The sequence below is a fragment of the Notamacropus eugenii genome, chromosome 1 (genome assembly GCF_028372415.1).
Source record: "Notamacropus eugenii isolate mMacEug1 chromosome 1, mMacEug1.pri_v2, whole genome shotgun sequence".
Classification (NCBI taxonomy): Eukaryota; Metazoa; Chordata; class Mammalia; order Diprotodontia; family Macropodidae; genus Notamacropus; species Notamacropus eugenii.
In genome coordinates this window covers 413,258,433-413,277,700 of record NC_092872.1, presented here as the reverse complement: position 1 = coordinate 413,277,700, position 19,268 = coordinate 413,258,433, and the positions used below count along the sequence as shown (strand labels likewise).

General features: G+C 46.7%; 1 protein-coding gene across 1 annotated transcript; it reads left to right on the top strand.

Moving 5' to 3' along the window:
• The first annotated feature begins 288 nt into the window (after window positions 1–288).
• Window positions 289–6,926, top strand: SNCB (synuclein beta). The gene is made up of 6 exons (XM_072631102.1): window positions 289–666; window positions 1,621–1,752; window positions 3,931–3,972; window positions 4,188–4,306; window positions 5,348–5,437; window positions 6,222–6,926. The coding sequence occupies exons 2-6, from the start codon at window positions 1,632–1,634 to the stop codon at window positions 6,252–6,254; spliced, it is 405 nt and encodes a 134-aa protein (XP_072487203.1). The 5' UTR covers window positions 289–666; window positions 1,621–1,631; the 3' UTR covers window positions 6,255–6,926.
• Window positions 6,927–19,268: the final 12,342 nt, after the last annotated feature.

The window sequence follows — 19,268 nt, the reverse complement described above, 5'->3', positions numbered from 1 at the left end:
CCTTGGGCAAATCCTTTAACCTTTCTGGGCCTCACTTTCCTCCTTCTGAAGAATAAAGAAGCTAGACTGGTTGTTCTCTAAGACCCCTACCAGTTTCCAGGTCTACGATCTTATTTTTTCCTCTAACCTCCCTTCCAGCTCTATTAATCCATAGAGACACTCGTATGTTGCCTCTGAAGGAGGAGCACAGGGCCTCCGACCCAGCCCAGCTCTGGGCTAGCTGTCGCGAAGAAGGAGCCGCGCTGAGCCCCGCCCCTCTCTCCACCCCTTCCCCTCCCCTCTCCGAAGCAGGGCTTGCTCGGGCCGCCAGGGGGGAGCCGAGAGCTCATAGCTGCCGCAGCGGCCGAGAGAGGAGCTGGGACCTGGGAGCAGACACTGGGGAGGAAGGATCGGGAGACAAACAGAACCAGGGAGAGCGCACGGAAGGCCGGCGACAGGCTGTCACCGCCGAATCGGGCCGCTCTGCGCTCCATGGCTCAGCCCTCCTGCGAGTCCAGAGAGATCTGAGCGCCCCCTGCACCCCCTCCCCGGCTCCGGCCCTTCGCGCAGAGACATCGCGGCCCCTCCATCCACCAACCACCGCCGCATTCCTCCCTCCCTCTCTCCATCCATCCATCCATCCATCCATCCACCTATTCAGCCCCCAGCCGGGGCGGCCAGGCCCAGGTGAGGCAGCCCTGAGTCCGGAGAAAGGCTAGAAAAAAAGCTGCGGGAGGAGTGGGGGGGTGGAGGGGGATGCCAGGGCTGCTGGGGAGCTGGAGAGGGTTGGGGGAGAAAAGGTGCCCTGGGGCATGGGAGGAGAGAGAGCACTGGGCGACGGAGCTGAGGGAGGGGGGGATCTGTTGTGAAAAGAAGGGATTTGGGGGTAGAGGAGGACAGAGTTCTGGGGCTACTGGTGGGGGGAGAAGCATAGGTCACCCTGAGGCTGGGGGAAGAAGGGACAGAGGCTCCAGGCTGCAGGTCGGGATGCGGACAAGGTATCACGGGGTGCAAGGGAATTGGGGGTGAGGGAAAGGTATTGGAGAAGACAGGGCCTGGGGTCTGGAGGTGGAAGAAGGGGCACCGGGCCCTAGATCTGGGGGCGGGAATGAGTTCTCTGAGGGAGGGAACATAGGGTACAGGGGCTTTGAGGAGAAGTGGGAAATAGGGGAAGCTTGAAAGGCATTTCGGTAGAAGTAAAGCCAGCAGCCCCCAACCTCATTTCTCCTCTCTGATTTTCTAACCCCCACTTCATGGCATGGATGCGTGTGTGCCTGCGCGTGTGACTTCGTGTGTCCCTATGTGACTGAGCATGCGTCAGTGCACGTCTATGGGTCAACGTGTGTGGCCCCCCAGTTGGTGCGGTGGTTCTGACTCTGCCATAGCCCCCATAAAGAAGTCCTCAGCCCTTCCCAATTTCCTGGGCTTCAAGGACACTGAGACTTTGACCCACTGTTAATGGGAAGGGATAGGGGCCTCCCTAGGGAACTGGATTGAAGAAGATAGGGGTCTCAGAGGGGAGGCATTGTGAAGAGAGGCAAAGGGGAAAGGGAATGGCTTCTTCTCCCCCACTTTTGGTATTTCCCCCCCCCAGGATACCTCACTCTGGGGTAACAGGTCATCTTTGTCCTGCCCCCACAGATTCCAGCAAGATGGACATGTTCATGAAGGGCCTGTCCATGGCCAAGGAGGGCGTGGTAGCTGCTGCGGAGAAGACCAAACAGGGGGTCACAGAAGCTGCAGAAAAGACCAAGGAGGGTGTCCTCTATGTTGGTGAGAGCTACCCCCTTGCACCCAGGCAGACTCTGTCTGACCTAGGCAGACTAGCCAGGCTTTACCAAGGAGACCCATCTCAATAGAGCAGCAGGGATTGGAGTATGAAAGTAATGGGGGGGAGGATGAGTCAGTGGGAAGGGTCAAGAGGGAGTGAACAAGAGTGAATGGGTTAATGTTAGGGATCAGAACAATGAGTCAACAGAAGGAATCACTATGGGAGGGATCAGGGATTAGGTGTTGGAGTAGGGAGAGCATAAGAAGCAGTCAAAGGTGGTGTGGAATCGTGGAATGAGCTCTGGGCATGGAGACAGAAGAACTTAGCTGTGTGCCTTTAAATTACATTCTAGGATTTTCAGGAATTGTCTCTGAGCTTCATTTTCCTTATTTTTAAAAGAGATAATAATATGTGTGTTAACTACTTCACAGAGGTGTTGTAGGGAAGTATTGTGTAAACCTTTTAGAAATGTGCCTCATCATTGTTATGATGATGAGTTAGTGGTGGTAACCAGGGGTCCAGTAGGGATTCAGTAGGTAATTCTATGTATTTTTGTCTCTTCCATCTCCTGGTCTCTTCTCCATCTAACCCTTCATGCTGCCTTCTGGTTGCTGAGGAATCTTCCCATTTCATCTCATCGTCATGCTCCTTAGTCAGCGTGATACTGGTACCAGATCTAAGACTCTGAATAAAGCCACTTGGATTTTTAGACTTCAGAGAAACTAAGAGGAATCCTTAATGGGAAGGAAGCGGTGTAGGCAATGAAAAGAGTGTCTATCAGCCAAGAGAATGGGGGTCTGGAAAGTTTGAGCTTTAGAGGGGCTGGGTTTAAAGCTTAACTCATTCATTTTGTAGCTGTGTGACCTTGAGCAAGTCATTTCCTTCTCTGTGCCTCACTTCATCATTTGTAAAATGAAGGATTTGGTTTAGATCATCTTTAAGGTCCCTTATAAGTCTAATTCAGTGAATCTAAAGCGCTGCTCTCAGAGTGTAGCACAGTGCCTGGCACATAACAGACACTTTATAAATGCTTGTTGATTCATGCCTGGGTGAGAAATGGTTCCTTCTATCATTCCTCTTCCAGCCCTTAAGCTAAAACCTAAAGCCTCACTTTTTGTCTCCGAAGATACAGAATCTTTTTCTGCTTGGTACCCAACTCCCCCCTTTGTTGTCTAGTGAAAACTGCTGCCTTTCATAATTCTCTGTCACACTGGGGAACAATTCACATATTTCTTGTGTATTCATTATGTATCTTTTTCTCAGGCTCTCTTCAGAGGCTGGTTTTCTGGCTTTTCTACAGTTTACATTACTCTTGTCTTTGTTTTGTTCGTCTGCCCTTTTATCTCTTTCTAACTCTCCCTGAAGTAACTTTCTGCCCACCTCTCTTGAGGTAAAGCCGCCTCTCCCCTACAGCCTGGACCATGATGTTACTTTGACAAGATCTCTTTTTCAAGAGCTATGATATATGTTTTCTTACTAACAAAAACCCCCTTAAAACTCCAAAATACTTAATATGCTAACTAATGATGCCCAGAGCCTCAGGGCCTATTGAATTGTGGGAGGGGAAATTTTGTCATAGGACAGAATCAGTGAGTGAAATGAGGGTTCATGGGAGTTGTTAGTAGCTAGAGAGACCTTTTCTGTCTCAGGGCCACAGGGGACAGCAGCAGGGAGAACAAGGACCAGATTAGCCTTATCAAGGGCTGTGGCAGCCTGTGCCTGGTCTTGAGGAAGCTCTCCCAGGTCTAACTCAAGAACCCCAGACTTGTCTCTTTCTCTGTCTCCTCTCCTCCCCTCTCCTTTCTTTTCCTCTCCTCCCCTCCCCTCTCCTCTCCTCTCTTCCTCTCTCTTCTCCTCCCCTTCCCTCCCCTCCCCTCCCCTCTCCTCTCCCTGAGTTGGGCAGATTTGAGGGCCAGATTGATCTGGTGGGTAGGGGACAGGGTTAGTTACTTTTTTGAATTTTCTGTTGCCCTTCCCTAATCATAAGAAGAGATAAGGACCTTAGAAACCAAATAATTGAAGCCCTTTTTATACGAAGGGACAAAATGAGGCCAGAGAAAAGCAATGAATCTAAGGGGCTGCACTTGAACAGGGGTTTCCTGGTCCTAGGGCCAGTATGCTCTTTTTATCTCATTGTGCTAGGGGGCACTCTGTGACCCAAGACTTTTCTCTTTCACCAGGAAACAAGACCCGGGAGGGGGTGGTACAAGGCGTCACATCAGGTACCAGCCCCCTCTCCCTTCCCCTGCACTTGCTCCGGGTGGTGCCCAAGGAAGCCTGGGGGTGCCCCAGGATAGCATGATATCCTGGGAGAAGGGAAGGTCACTGAAGGCTCAGTCCTGCGGAAGAGAGCCTGGGTGGGAGCGGGGAGGGGTCTGCGCTCCCGGCCCTGACCACAGGGGGGCGATGCGCTGATCCTATTGCGGCCACTTTTCAGTGGCCGAGAAGACCAAGGAGCAAGCGTCCCAGCTAGGAGGCGCGGTGTTCTCTGGGGCTGGGAACATCGCAGCTGCCACGGGCCTGGTGAAGAAAGAAGAGTTCCCCACCGACCTGAAGGTGAGCGCCTCCTGCAGGTGGGACGAGGATCTGCGAGGGATTGGGGAGAACCCGGCCCCACCCCACTTCAAACACACCCTGGCCACATTTAGTGGCCTCAGAGTTTGCATGGCAGTATGTATGCAAGCATTCATCTCCATATCAGCATGGCTTGTGTTTGTGCATCTGTATTTGCATAGATGTGACCTTAGGTGAGTGGAGTTAAGGTCTAAAACCCCAAGTCTTTTATGCTGTCAGCCAAAAGGGTACAGATCACATGTAATTGGAGAAAATATTATGCACCAGTCTAGTGCATGTGCTATATGTGTGCTTGGGCCTTGGGTACCCCTCTGTGCATTCCACAGGTGTCCCCTTGGGTGTGTATAGGTACCTTAAAAGCATGAGCAAGCCACACGTGCCTACAATTGCCCTATGTCCATAAAATTTGTCACCAAGGTATATGAAGCATGGGAATATTAAAGCCCTCCAGTGTGCTTGCTGTATACATGTGACTGTGTGCCATAGGTATTAGCCTTGTCTGTTCAGGTTTCAATATGTACCCCCATGATATCTGTGGACTTGTCTTTGTGCACTCAAGTCACATATGTGCCCTGTGGGGAAGCAATGGTCAGCAGACCCACTTTTGTCTGTTGGTATTTGCCTGGGTCTGGGTGGCAGCTGGGAAGGGGGAGGGGGGAGAGTCTTGGATCTCACCATTCAGCGGCTGCCTCCCAGCTTATCCCAGAATAGCAGCAGCTGAAGGAACCAGGCCACAGGGGGGTGGGAGGGGAGCAATGCAAAGAAGGGGGCTCATGGCAGGACCGATGAAGGGACAATCTCTAGGAGGAGATGCTCCCAACCCCACACCCATCCCTTTTCTTCCCCTTGTGGATTTGGGTTAGGAGAGGTAGAGTTGCATAAAGGAAGAAGTAAGAGAAATACCCAGTTTGGTCCTTGTTTTTCTTACATTTCCTACCCTCTTTCTTGGGTCAGTCTTTCTGTGTTGAGAGGATACTGAAGACTGAGTATCCTCCCTCAGTGCTCTCCTGTTTCTTCTTCTAGCCAGAAGAGGTGGGCCAGGAGGTTGGGGAAGAGCCAATGGCTGAGCCACTGCTGGATACCGAAGGAGAGAGTTATGAAGAACCCCCCCAGGTAAGTTCAGCCCTGGAAGTAGGCACTAAAATCAATCCAGAAGAATACTAAGCCTTTAATTCTCACGGCCAGGCCTCTCAGACTCAGACCTTCCTCTCTTGCCCTATCCTTGGTAGCCCAGGCTAAAGAAGAGAATGGAGTTCCTGGCAGAGCTGAGGCCTCCAGGGCTTTTTCCTCTTTCAGAAAAGGACATGGGGAATGTGGGATCCTGCTGACCCCAACTTGTGCCTCAGGGTTCTGCTTATGGGGAGGGATTATAGATTCACAGAAAGTCAGGCCTGGAAGGGACTGAAGAATACGGAAAACAGAATGCTAGAGTGTAAAGGGACTTTAGATGTCATCTAGCCCAGGGGTTCCTAACCTAGGGTTCATGAACTTTTAAAAAAATTGGTAATTGTTTATTAGTACACTTATTTTCCTTTGTAATCCTGTATATTTTATTCTATGCATTTAAAAATATTATTCTGAGAAGGGGTTTCTGGGCTTCACCAGACTGCCAAAGACAAAGAAAGTTAAGACCCCCTGAAATAGTCTGAGCACCTTCTTTTACAGAAGAGATTATTAAAGGCCTAGGACGGCTTGGCCAAGATCAAGGAAAGTGACAGTGCTGAGACTAAAACTCTGCTTTCTTGACTCCCCTATGGAGAGGGGAGAGAGATTTCCTGGGGGAGAGAAGTCCTGAACGGGGGGGCAGAGGATGGGCATCTTCCAATGCTATGGCTCTGGCTCTAAAATGTATTTTGGTTCTTTTTCATGTCTTTCCCCACCCCAACTTCCCCCACAGGAGGAGTACCAGGAATACGAACCAGAAGCATAATGGGCCGGGCTCCGGCCCTCCCACCAGCAGCACAATAACCGGCCCCCTAACCCCCAGAGCCAGGGCTAACCCCTACTTCCATGCCCCTCAACATAAGATCTTCCTGACCCAAGATCCTCTCCCCTTCCCAGAAGTCTGTGTTTGGTGTCTGTCCCTCCCTCCCTCCTGGGGGCAGCGGGCAGGGTAGAGATTCTGGGAGCCCCCCAGTTCTCCTCCCCCAGCCACCCCCTCTCCCAGGATGGGATACAGCATGGCCCATATGTTTTTAAACAAAGTTAGGCAAAATCAATCCTGGCCTAGGCTAAGACTGAGATACTTCCTGCCTGACTGGGGGCTCCCTGGGTGAGCCTGGGTCCCCTATACTTCCTCCCTACAACTGGGCCCCTGGGGCTCCCCAGGGTAGCCTAGACCCCCTGCGGGACCTAAGAACTTGTGTTTTTAACCCAAAGCAGGAGCCAGGCCATGTATTTCCATCCCCTACCTCCAGTTCCTCTGTCCCCTGCCCTCCCTTTGAAAATTTCACTGGAGTCACCCCCAACCTGACCCGGCTCGGGCGGTGTGTGTTGTGACTGTGGCATGGAGACATCCTTCCCTTTCTGTGTGTGTCATGGGGCTGCCCCCCATCCTGGGACTCCCAGTGTGTCCATGAATAAAGCCAATTGTCTGTATTCATCCCTGTGCTGGCCTCTGCCCCTTCCAGAACATCTGCAACCCCACTCTAGTCAAGTCCGGGTTCTTGGCTCCTGACCTGGGTCCCAGGATACAACTCTGGGATCTGATGTTGGTCCTGGTCCTAGTCCCTGGTCCTTGTTTGGGACTCTGGTTCTGGCCCGATAAGCTGTTCCTGGTCTCTCTCAGTCCATGTTCTTTGGGCCCTGGATAGACATGCGATTCCTCTGGAGCCCTAAGACTCTACTCTGGGTGACTCCCTTTCTATTCATAGACTAAGAGTTTCTTTCACCTCTCTACCTCTGCCCCTTACCCCGGTCCCAGCAATAGAGTTCTTTTTCCCTGTGGCCCAGGACTCCCTATTCCTGGCTTTGTCTCCTCTCTCTTTTTTGAGGTTCTCTGCCAAGCCCTGCTACCTCAAGTGGCCATGAATCTTGTCTTCCCAGGGTTAGCTTTTATGATTCGGGGTTCCTAGCTATGTACTTCAATTTCCACTGTGTTCTGGTCAGAGCAAGGTTTTAGGGGATGGAGACTCTGAGCCCCTCCTCTCCCCTCAGGCATCACGCAAATGACCTATTTTTCTATGTGGAGGCCCCCCCAAAAGCTGGATTGGAGGGATCATGGAAGGCATCATACTGAGATGGTAGGAGGGAGTTTGGAGGAGAGGCATGCGCTGTTCTAAGATTCCAGATGCCACCTGCTGGTGAGCAGCGCTTAGGGCCTGCTGGGAACCGCAGCTGGGTGGCGGGGAACCCACACCGCCTCTTCCCTCCTCTTTAGATCTCAGAGCCATTAGCCAAGCGTCTGGGTCCAAGGCCCAACATTCTCCCTCTCCGCCTCCGCTGGTCGGATCTGATCAATCTGGAGAGGCTGAGACCGCCGGAAGAGATGAAGCAGCGCTTCTTGAGGGGATGGATATGGGAAGCTGGGGAGTGCCAGGGATGCTGGCGGAAGCCTGCTGCGTTGGAGGCGCATCCACACGCAGAGTGCACCGGCGCCTCCGGTATACACAGACACCCTTCTTCCCCCATATTCACGCAGACACACAACACCCCATCACACACACACACATTCCGGCACGAGCATCCCACATCCCGCCCCCCCCAACACACACACACACACACACACACACACACACACACACACACACACACTTCGAAAGCTCTCCTCCACAACAAAACAAAACAAAACACTGTACGCTTCCGCCCCCACTGCACAACAGATTTGCTCCCCGCCTCTGTTCACACACAGACCCCCACACGATACAATTCGTACAGGACTGCTTGGCACATCCCCGTCCCCACTTAAACTCCCCCAACACCCACAGACGGACATTCACTCATGTATACACCGCCTGACACCACGGCCTCCAAGTCACCTACTGAAACACAAAAACCACCCATTCCCGTGCACACACGGACACCCATTCCTCGGAAACACGCGAACGCAGACCCAGACATGCAGCTCACTGGCACAGACATACGAACGCACACCCCGCCCCCACACTCATGCTCCGTCCAAAGATGCTGTGAAACCCCGCCCTGCTCGGATGCAGTTGTCTTGGTAACCGAGGCAGGGGCGGGAGCGGGTGCCCCTCCACCTTCCCTGAAGCTCCCTCCAGTATACACACTCTCTCTCTCTCTCTCTCTCTCTCTCTCTTTTTCTCTTTCTCTCTCAATGATTCCAGCAAACGCCCGACTGGACTTGGGCTCTGAGCTGAGCTGTTTCTAGAGCCAAAAGGAGGGGGCAGGGAGCAAAGGGAGGGGGCAGACACCTCATCCTTTAAGACCCCTAAGAAAGAGCCCATACAACTATCTCCTGGCACTCACAGTGGAAGACGGAACTGTCTCCACAGAGTATCCTTTTGGCTAGAGGCCTCACACTGTCGGCAGAGAATTGGATGCTTATGGGAGCTTTAAGACCAATATTCCCAAGAGTAGACTAAGGTCCCTAGCTTAGCCAAGAGGAATGAGTTCAGAATTCCAGGTACTTCCTGCCATACCCCATTCCAAAGATGAAGTGCCTCAGTGTCCAAGAAGAGATGTTTCTTTATGCATGTGCTGATGGGAGCTGGACCCTTGTTATGGAAGCCCAGGGTCTGACTCCAGCAACACCTAAACAATCTCCTTTCTCTCAAGAAGAAAGGAAGTCTCAGAAGGGTAGTAACTTTCCCAAAGTCACACATAAGCTTCTTGAGGGCAAGAACTGTTTTCATTTGTATGCTCACCCTCTAGGACAATGTCTGACACAGAGTAGGTGCTTAATAAATGTTTGTTAATTGGTTGATCTGGAGATTTACCTTAGTCCCCTGACTTCCATTACACTTTTTACTATAACATAACACATTATTCCCTTGCCTAATGAACCTATTAGCCTTATGATTGCTACTTTTATATAGTGTGTATTATATCACCAGAAACTCTGGGTTATCTGGTCTATGGGTTATTTGTTAATTTAAAAAATAACAGTTCACACTTATAAAGTATTTTACTGATGCCAAAATACCTTCATCATACCAACATTATAAGTACTATAAGTATTATTATTATCATTATCATTCCATTTTAGAAGTGGAGAACAAGGCTCATAGAAATTAATTCATTTGCCCAAGGTACTTAATGTCAAAGCTAAGACTTGAATCCATTTCTCTAGACTCACAGGACTTGCAGTTGGAAGGAATGGTTTTATGCCTACTATAACTCAAAATTCCCAAGCTTAAGTGATTTGCCAGCCTCAGTCTTCCCAGTAGCAGAGATTACAGGCATGTGCCACAAAATTCAGTCAACTAGCCTCTCCTACTCCTTTGCTAGAGTCTCACCAATGTTTCACTTTTTAACTATGAACCCCTAAGGTACTGTCCTAGACTTCTTCTCCCTTTATACCCTTTCTCTCAGTGATATCATCCACTCTCCAAGGGCTTGATTATCATCTCTAATCAGAAGACTCCTAGATTTATATACCCAGACTCTCATCTCTCATCAGTTCCGGTATCACTTCATCAGCTACCTATTGGACACTTCAAACTGGATGTGTCATGCGCATCTCAAACCCAACATATACAAAACAGTATTTATTTTCCTTTCTTCAAAACCAGCATCCATGTTAAATTCCTTATTTCTTTCCAGTCACCTAGATTCACAACCTCGTTGCTTTTAACTCTTCATTCTCCCTCAAGCCCCATCCTCCACATCTAAGCAGTTGCCAATTCTTTGTTCTACCTATAAAATAGCTTTCAAATACATCCCTTTCTCTGAACTTATACAGCCACCATTGAACTCAAGCTCTCATCACCTCTTGCATAGACTACTACCAATAGCGTCTTAACTGTCTTACCTGCCTCCAGGGTATCTCTGTCCAATCCAGTCTTCAAATAGTTGGCAAATTAATATTCCCAAAACAGAGATTTGACCATTTTTCCTACTTGAGATACTACAATGATTCCATGTTGTCTCTATGACAAAATACAGACTCCTCTCTTTGGGGAAAAGTACTATGTGCCAGGTACTATACTAAGCACTCCACACAAATACAATTTCATTTGATCCTCACAACTATGCTAGGTAGGTGCTTTTATTATCCCCATTTTGCAGTTCAGGAAACTGAGACAAAAAGAGGTTAAATGACTTGACCAGGGTCACACAACTAGCATCTGAGGTCAAATTTGAACTCAGATCTTCCTGACTCCAGGACCAGTGTTCTATCCATTGCACCACCAGTTGCTTTTAGATACATACTCTGGGTCCAACCTATCTTTCCAGAGTGGTTACATATTCATTCCCTCACAGGCACTGTACATTTAAGCCAATATTCTTGTTCACTCATTTGGAATCATGTCCAACTCTCTTGACCTCATTTGGGATTTTCTTGGCAAAGATACTGGAGTTGTTTGCCATCTCCTTCTCCAGCTCATTTTACAGATGAGAAAACTGAGGCAAATGGGGTTAAATGATTTGCCCAGGGTCATCCAGCTAGGAAGTGTCTGAGGATGGATTTGAATTCAGGAAGATTTTAGGCTTGGCATTCTATCCACTGCACCACTTATTACCTACTTGCTATTCCCAATTCATGACATTCCCTTGCCCACCTTTGTGACTTTGCATGAACTATCCCCCATGTATGACTGCTATGTTTTCCCTCCTTCCCTCTGCCTCTTAAAATCCCTATCCTTAATTAAATCTCAGCTAAAGTGCCATTATCTCTACAAAGAGTTTTCTCATCCACACATGTTTTTAATAAAATTCCCACCAATTACTTCACATATATCTTATATTTACTTATATGTGTACATATTGGTTCCCTGCGAAAGGATGTAAGTTCCTTGAGGGCAAGGAATATTTCATTTGTCTCTATTTTCCCAGTGTCTACCACAGGGACTGACATGTGGTAGGTATTTAATAAATGCTTGTTGAATGAGTGAGTGAATGGATGGATGGATGAATCTGAATCTCCCAGAAAAATGTAAAGGTTTTGGAATTTGAATCAGTCTGTGGCAGAGGTTGGGGGACTCAATCTGAGGTTGAGGTTAAGATTAAGTGCTAGGGGCTTTCTGGGAAAGCATTTTTCTCTGTGTGGAACTAACTTAGCTCAACACCTTTGACCCTGTCCTATGCTTGCTTATTGGGCTATCTGGGCTATGTGTATCCTTGGGGCAGAGTGGTGTTGAAGATGATTTTTTTAAAAAAAAAGAGTGAAGAGGTTCCTGTAGTGACTCATCTGTAGCAGGTGGAGCTAATATAGGAAGGATCCCTATAGAAGTCAGGAGTTGGACATTTTGGAAGGTAGGAGTGATGTATATTCAGCAGCTGCCCTTCAGCATAAAGACCTCCCAATGTTCACAGGTGGGGAAGAGTGCAGAAGCTAGCGTAGCACATGGTAAGAGTGGTGCCAGTATATTCAGCTTCCCAACCATCACAGCCTCCGTCTTTAGCCCTGCTTGCTCTCATTGGGTATGTACAGGAACCTGTAGAATTTAGAGCTAGAAAGTACTTTAATTATTTAAATAATTAAATAATAATTTAAATAATAGCATTTGTTATTTCAATCACTTCATTTTACAAAGGAAGAAACTGAGGTCCAAAGTGAAGTGACTTGGCTGAGGTCATAGATGGTAGTAAGTAGCACATGGCATCTCAACCCTGCCCTGGGGCTTCTTGGGTGAGGGATGAGAGAACCTTCCCAGTCTTCAATCCCCCACCCCCACCAATCAAGCTGTCCTGAGTCACCAACCCCAGAAGAGATGAAGGCTAGCCCAGGGACCAGCTGCAGCCTCTCCGTAACCATGACTTTATTTTTGTTTTCTCCCTCCCTATTTATAGCTTCTTCCCCTCCCCAACTTTGCAGGAAGAAATCATCTCCTACATCCCAGTTGCTTAGGAACAGGAGCTGGGCAAGTGGGGCTGGGTGAGGGGAGGGGGGAGCTTGTGCCTGGATCAAGCACGCATGCCATGCACATACACATTTACACACACTGGGGCCAAGAGAGATAGAAGGAGGGATTTTCCTTCCTCTTCATCAAGAACTCTATGTCAGTGTCCCCAGGCCCCCAACTCCCAGCTAGTTCAGCCAGGACTTTCTCCAGGTAAACTTAAGTCTGGGCTGAAAGCAAAAGAACAGGAGGTATGGTGTACTGGAAAGAGTGTGACTCTAATACACTGTTGGCAAAGATACGAATTGGCACAACATTCTGGGATTTGTTAACCTTTTCTAAAAAAAACAAAAACAAAAACAGAATATCTATATCCTTTGACCCAGAGATCCTATTCCTAGGCCTATATCCCAGGGGTAGGAGTAGTGAAGGGGTGGGGGGAGGTGGAAAAGAGCAGTGTCAAAGATAGAAAGAAAAGTCCCATACACACCAAAATATTCATAGCAGCATAAAGTAAGCATCCATCGACTGGTGAATGACTAAACAAACTGTGGTACATGAATGCAGAGGAATAGTACCACACTATAAGAAATAGTAAATATGAGGAATTCAGAGAAATATGGGAAGGCACATAAACTGATGCAGAGAGAAATAAGCAGGACCAGGAAAACAATATGTACAGTGACAACACAATCTTAAACCAAAAAAACCAATGAAATAATACTGAATGCTATGTAATTATAGTGACCACGTTTGGCATCAGAGATGAGAAATTGTATCTGCTACCCTCCATTGAAAGGCAGTAGAATATGGCTGTGGGTTATTGCATTGGTTTTCACATACAGTCATTGTGGTGGTTATGTTTGCTAAATAGTTTTTTATTCTTTTTAAATTTTTGTATAAGAGAAAACTTGCTAAGTAAGTGATGGGAGAGAGAGAGACGCTTATAAATTAAGCTGATGTAAAAATACCTAATCCTCTAAAAATGAGAAATAGGGCTAGACTTGAAGACTGAAGAGATTTGTGTTCAAATCCTGCCTCTAAGCATTATCAAATCATCTGATTACCCCTTTTATAAAATGGGGATAATAATAGCACCTATGTCAAAGAGTTGTTAGGATCAAATAAAGTTAATGAATGTTGTAAAGTGCTTTGTAAAACCTTAAAGCACTATATAAAAATAAGCCCTGATTTATATCTGACTGTACCCAGGGCTGACACCAGTCAGATCTCAGTTCATTGCAATACAGAACAACAGACTGGAAAAGTAGCTTAGAAAACATTTAGTCCAACTATCAAGTTATTGTTGTTATTGTTTAAAAAAAAGAAAAGAAACTGAAGCCCAAGGGAGAGAAAATGGTATGATCAAGGTCATACTGGTCATGTCAGAGCCAGGACTTGAACTGAAGTTTTCTCCCTCCAAATCCAATGCCCTTCCCATCTTTCCATGTCATCAAATGGAACTAAAGGATGAGGAAAACTGGACACACATCCTATATGTCCAGAAGAACCCATTTTAGTGTTTCAGTCATATCTGTAAAGTCTTATGCCATACAAATTCATCTAAATTTGTCTCTGCTAGATGAACTAATGAAACCAATCATTCATCCCCCACTCAGCATTTATTTATTTACAAATTTCCTTCTCCCCTCAAAATGGCTCTTTAGGGTCTACAAAGAATGATCATAAATGTGCTCACTTGTTCCCCACAACAACCTTTGGAGGGAATCAAGACAAGAGTTGTTATCCCTTTTGGAGTGAGAAGGAGCCTGGGTCCTAACTGGGAAAAGGAAGAAAGGTCATAAGGCTGATCAAGGGCAGAATTAGGACCTCAATCTAGGTCACTCGACTCGCATTCCAGGGTACTTCCTGTCCCTACTGTGTGCTCAGTCCTGAGAAAGAATCATAGGATGACATTTTTAGAACTGAACAGGACCTTGTGGGAATATTCAATTCAACCTCTTAATTTGATAAGTGAGCAAAGTGAAACAGAGTGAAATAACTTGTTCTTTGTCAGGCAGATAAAGCAGAGTAAAGATTTGAACTCAAGTTTTCTAATTCCAAATCCATAGGTCTTTCCTCTGCAGCATGTTTCCACCAACAAGCAATCCTTGAGGTTTTAATGGATAACTTCTCATAAATAATGGAATATAAAGCTGAAGTGGACCTTAGAAATAATCTAATCCAACCACTTGGGTTGAGAGATTTAGTTAATAAATGGAAGAACTGGGATTTGAACCCAGGCCATCTGACTTCTGATGCCCAATTCTTTGCATTGTACAATGCTGCTTCTCCTCTTAGGTAACAGATTTTATTCCAGAAGTGTGGTCAATATGGAGAAAAGACATTATGGATTTAAGAGTTCAGTGAAAGAGGGCTCCTTTCTCCACCTTCTTGGAGATACCAAAGATCATAGGAAAGAAAACACTCTGGGAGACATTAGTTATCTTAGCTGTCTTCAAATATCTGAAGGACTGTTATGTGGAAGAGAGATTAACCTTGCACTATTTGACCCCAGAAGGAAAAAAGAAGAAGCAATTGGGAGAAGTTGCACAGCGGCAGTTTGGCTGCATAGAAGGAAAATGTTTCTAACAACTACAGTTGTCCAAAAGCTAAATGACCACCCTCATAAGTTAGTTTGCTCTCCAGCAATGAAGGTTGCTAAGCAAAAGCTTGATGATTCCCTGTGAGACATTCTGTGGCAGAGTCATAAACAGTAGTTGGGAACCCTCCAGTCCCTCCTAGCTTTGAGATGGTAGAATTCTAACATTTGCTGGGGGGCTGTCCATAGTGCTGAACCTAAGAGATTATTGTTCCTTGAATTTCTGGAAGCAAATTGCCTACACTACATTCCCTTTCACAGGCATGATACTTCCACCCAACCAGAATCATAGGATTTAGAACTGAAAAAGATAGAGAACATGAAGCTCAGTCGCTTAATTTTAAAGATAAGGAATCTCAGAATAATAGAGGTTAAAATAACTTGCTCAATATCAAACAGATATTAAGTAGGAAAGCTGGGATTTGAATTCAGGATTTTTGACTCCAGATTCAGTGCACTCAAGGTCTGCCTTACAAAATCTGAAAAAGCACTAAAATGTGATGTAGTAGAAAGAACACTGGACCTGGCATCAGGCGACCTGGGTTCTTCCATTCGCCATATCTCTGATCTGAATAGTTTCTTCATCCTCTTTTCCTCATCAGTTTCCTGATTTGATAAATAAAAATGGTAACACATGCACCCTCAACCTCACAGTGTTGCTGTTAGGAAAGAACTTTTTAAACCTTAAGGTGTTATAGAAGTGGGAGTTATTATTATCTGGACACCAGCTGTTTGTCATCCACACTGGTGAGTTTTCTTCCTGGTAATGACTCTGGGCATGTGTAATATGAGTAACTTCTTAGTGGAGCCTCAGACCTTGTCCCCAGAGTGCCTGAAACCAGCCTTTCATTTCCCAGTTTTTCTCCCAGTTGGGACCCTGATTTTCGATTCAGGAGAGATGTGTCTTTTCCACTCTGTTCCCAGGAGAGTGGCACTCCCCTGTGGGGCCCCACTGTCTATGTTTATGTGTAGAGACAGAGGGATTTGGAGGCCAGTGATGAGAAATGGTGGAGATTATTCATGACTAGTCATGATCTGTGGCTCCTGTATCCAATAAGAGAGAGATCCATCTAGGACAGAACAAAATACTATGGGGATCCTTATCTTAGGACACTAGAATTCCATTTTCTCTCTTTCTCTCCTCCCCCCACCCCCCACACAGAGGCATCACTTTGCATAAATCTGTATTTATTTGCATAAAATTAGTGCCAAATGTGTAAAATGAAATCAGTTCCTTCCATTGGATGCAGCCAAAATTCAGAGGAAAGAGCTCTAGGTTGGGAATCAGGAGGCCTCTGTTAGGTCTTGACTCTTTACTGACCCACTATGTGAGATATAGAATGTGAGTTCCTTGAGAACAGGGACTTTTTTCTTGTAATTTATTTTTATCTCTCCAAGCACAGTGTCTTACATATAGTAGGGTTTAGTAAATGTCTTTTAGATTGAGTTGCACTGAAAGTAACTTTTCTGAGTCTTTGTCATCTGTAAAAGAAGGCTAATATAGATGCACAGACATCAAAGAGATACATGGGCATAAATAAATTCATACAGAGATGAAGACAAAGGCACAAATGCACAAGCTCTTCCTTTGGGTTAACTATGAAATAAACAGCCTGTCAAACAACCACCACCACTCCTACCCCTATCACCACTGGCTTGTGGGGAGCTGTCTAAGCATCTGATCAGGAGCTATGCTGGTTGGGGGTGGAGAGAAATTGGAAAAAGCTCTTCTCAACCTGAACCTCCCTTCTTACAGTAAGAGCTTGAGCTTGGGGGAGGTCCTCCCAACCTCTTATCTTCCTATCTCTTTCTTGTGTATTTCTTCCCCTCCCCCCAACCAAGTTCTCTTCACTGTTGACAACCCTCTGCCCCAGCAGCTGGAAGGAGGTGGAACCACTCTTTGGAGGAATCAAAGGTGGCCAGATTAGGAACAGCTCAGAGATATGATTCATGTATGAGTCATAGCCTAAACTCACTCACCCAAGGCCTGGCCCACCCTATCCCACTCCATCCAGGGGCCAGTTTAGGGCTGCCTGCTAGGCTTCCCTTATGCCAATGTGTCTGTATGTATGTTTGCCTGTGTATATGAATAGCCACAAGGGAATTAAGGAGTGGTCAGAGCTGACAGTGCTTGTATATGCCTTATCCCTTATCTTTGTCCTGCTTTCTATGGCACAAGATACTCTTCCTTCCATTAGTTTTTTAACTGTGTTTGTCTTTGTGCATGTCTTTTTCTGGGTCTGTGTATATTATTTATGTGCTCATGTGTCTTTGTGTATTCATTTACCTCCATGTGTACCTCCATTTATAGGTGTATATGTATGTATATTTGTATATTTGTGCCTCAGTATACATGAATGTATATATCCACTCATGTGCCTGTGTATCTCTGTATTTTTTTTCTGAATTTATGTATCTATATGTATCTATGTGAGAATGTATTTATGTGTATGCATAAGTATGTTATTCATGGGTGTATCTGTGTGAGCACTTGACATATATATGCATGTTTACTTTTGCCTGTTCCCTCTAAGGAAGAGGAAATGAATGGGATCCAGTGGGGTCCCTGGTCTACCTCAGCCAACTGGTGGTAGCCCCACTCATGTGTTATATATTGATGGGGGTCAAAAGAAGGAAGGTGTAGATGAGAGAAAAAGAGGAGTCAGTCAGACGGAGGAGAGAGTGAGAAAGGGAGAAGGAAAGATTGTATGTATCTCTGTGTGTGCGTGAGAGAGAGAGAGAGAGAAGGGAGGGAGGGAATTTGTGAGTGACTATAAGGAAAGGAAAGTAATTGTGTGATATGGCTGAGAGAAGAGATACTTGTGTACTGTATGAGATGCCTTCAATGCAGGTGATCCGTGAGCAACTTGGACTGTGTGTGATGGCTGACTGTGAAAGTGAAAGTGTGTGTGTGTGTGTGTGTGTGTGTGTGTGTGTGTGTGTGCGCGCGCGCCTGCATACAGGCCAGGGCCAGGAACATAGTCGGAAACAGGGAGAAGAAGCAGGAAAGGGGAGGGCAGTCTGCTCCAACCTCCTCTCTAGTACAGCCTGTCTCCATGGAGCCTCCACCACAACCTCACATTTCCCATGCTTAGAAAGCACCCATGACTGTTTATTCAGTCCCCACCCCCAACAATGCAGACTCCCAAACTATCCCCTCTCCCTTCCTTGGATACCAACCTGGATTCACAGCTACATTTGTTTGTGTGCAATGAGTGTAGTTGTTTTTTTCTTTCTTCACATTTGTGTGCACAATGTATTTTGTGTATGTGTGTGTGTGTATGAAATCCATGAGGGGTCAATATATGTAAGAATGTGAAGAAAGCCTATGAGGAGTGTTTGTGAGAGATGGCAGAGTGGAGGACTGTCTGTGAAAGCTGTGTCTGTGGGTAGAAGTAGAAAGAAAATGGAGAGAAAGTATCTGAAAAAGGTGTCTCTAAGAGGAGTGAATATGTATGGTGAGTGCCTTCAAGAAATATGAGGGAATCTGAGAGCAAGTATGTGGAATATGGTGTTGTCTAAGGAATATAGAGGGTGCCTTGGGGAGAATCGAAATGGTATGTTTCTAGAGGCTGCTTTCTGTGTTTGATCAATGCCACTGACTAAATTGAGCACGCCAGAAGACTATAGGGGTACCCTGGACTCTCACTCTGTGCTCTAGATTCTAAGTGTCTTTTCCCTGTGCCTTTCCCCATCTCCATTCCTCTTCCTCCCCTTGTCCCCATCCCCATCTTTGCCCCATCCCTATCTCTGTAGTCTCCATTCCTGTATCCAGTCTCTGTTCCTATTTCTGCTCCTATCCTCTTCCATTCTGTTCCTTCTTTGATCCTCCAACCTGTCCCCATCCCTTTTCTAGACCCCATCCCTCATCCTGTCTATTATTATTCAGATTGTTCCTAAGGTGTCAAATATCAAGAAGGGGGTTGTGGTTCTCATCTGACCATCCATATATCCCAAGTAGACCCAGTCTCAGCCCAGGCTGACATGTGAGGGTAGGGGTGAGCAGAGGCCTGAAGCACCTTTAGCACCTTCAGAAATGCTGAGCTGAACCCTGCACCAAGATCCTCTCAGCATTCACAACTTCCCCTCCACTCACCGCTCCCCCTGCTTCCTCCAACTTGTCTTTTGCTCATTAGGCAACACCAAAACCCCAGACCAATAGCCTTATTCCTACCTCTGACTATCCCTGCAAAGTGTGTAGGAGAATTCACAGCCAAGATAATGTCCCTGCCCTTGGGGAGGTGGGGGGGAGGGGGAGATTGCAGATATGACAGCCATCTGGGCCCCTCAGCTCAGCTGCCAGATCTCTTCCCTAACAAGGCCAAGGTCGAAGGCTGCATATCTTCATGGGCAAGTCACTGTCACACAGATAGATGCT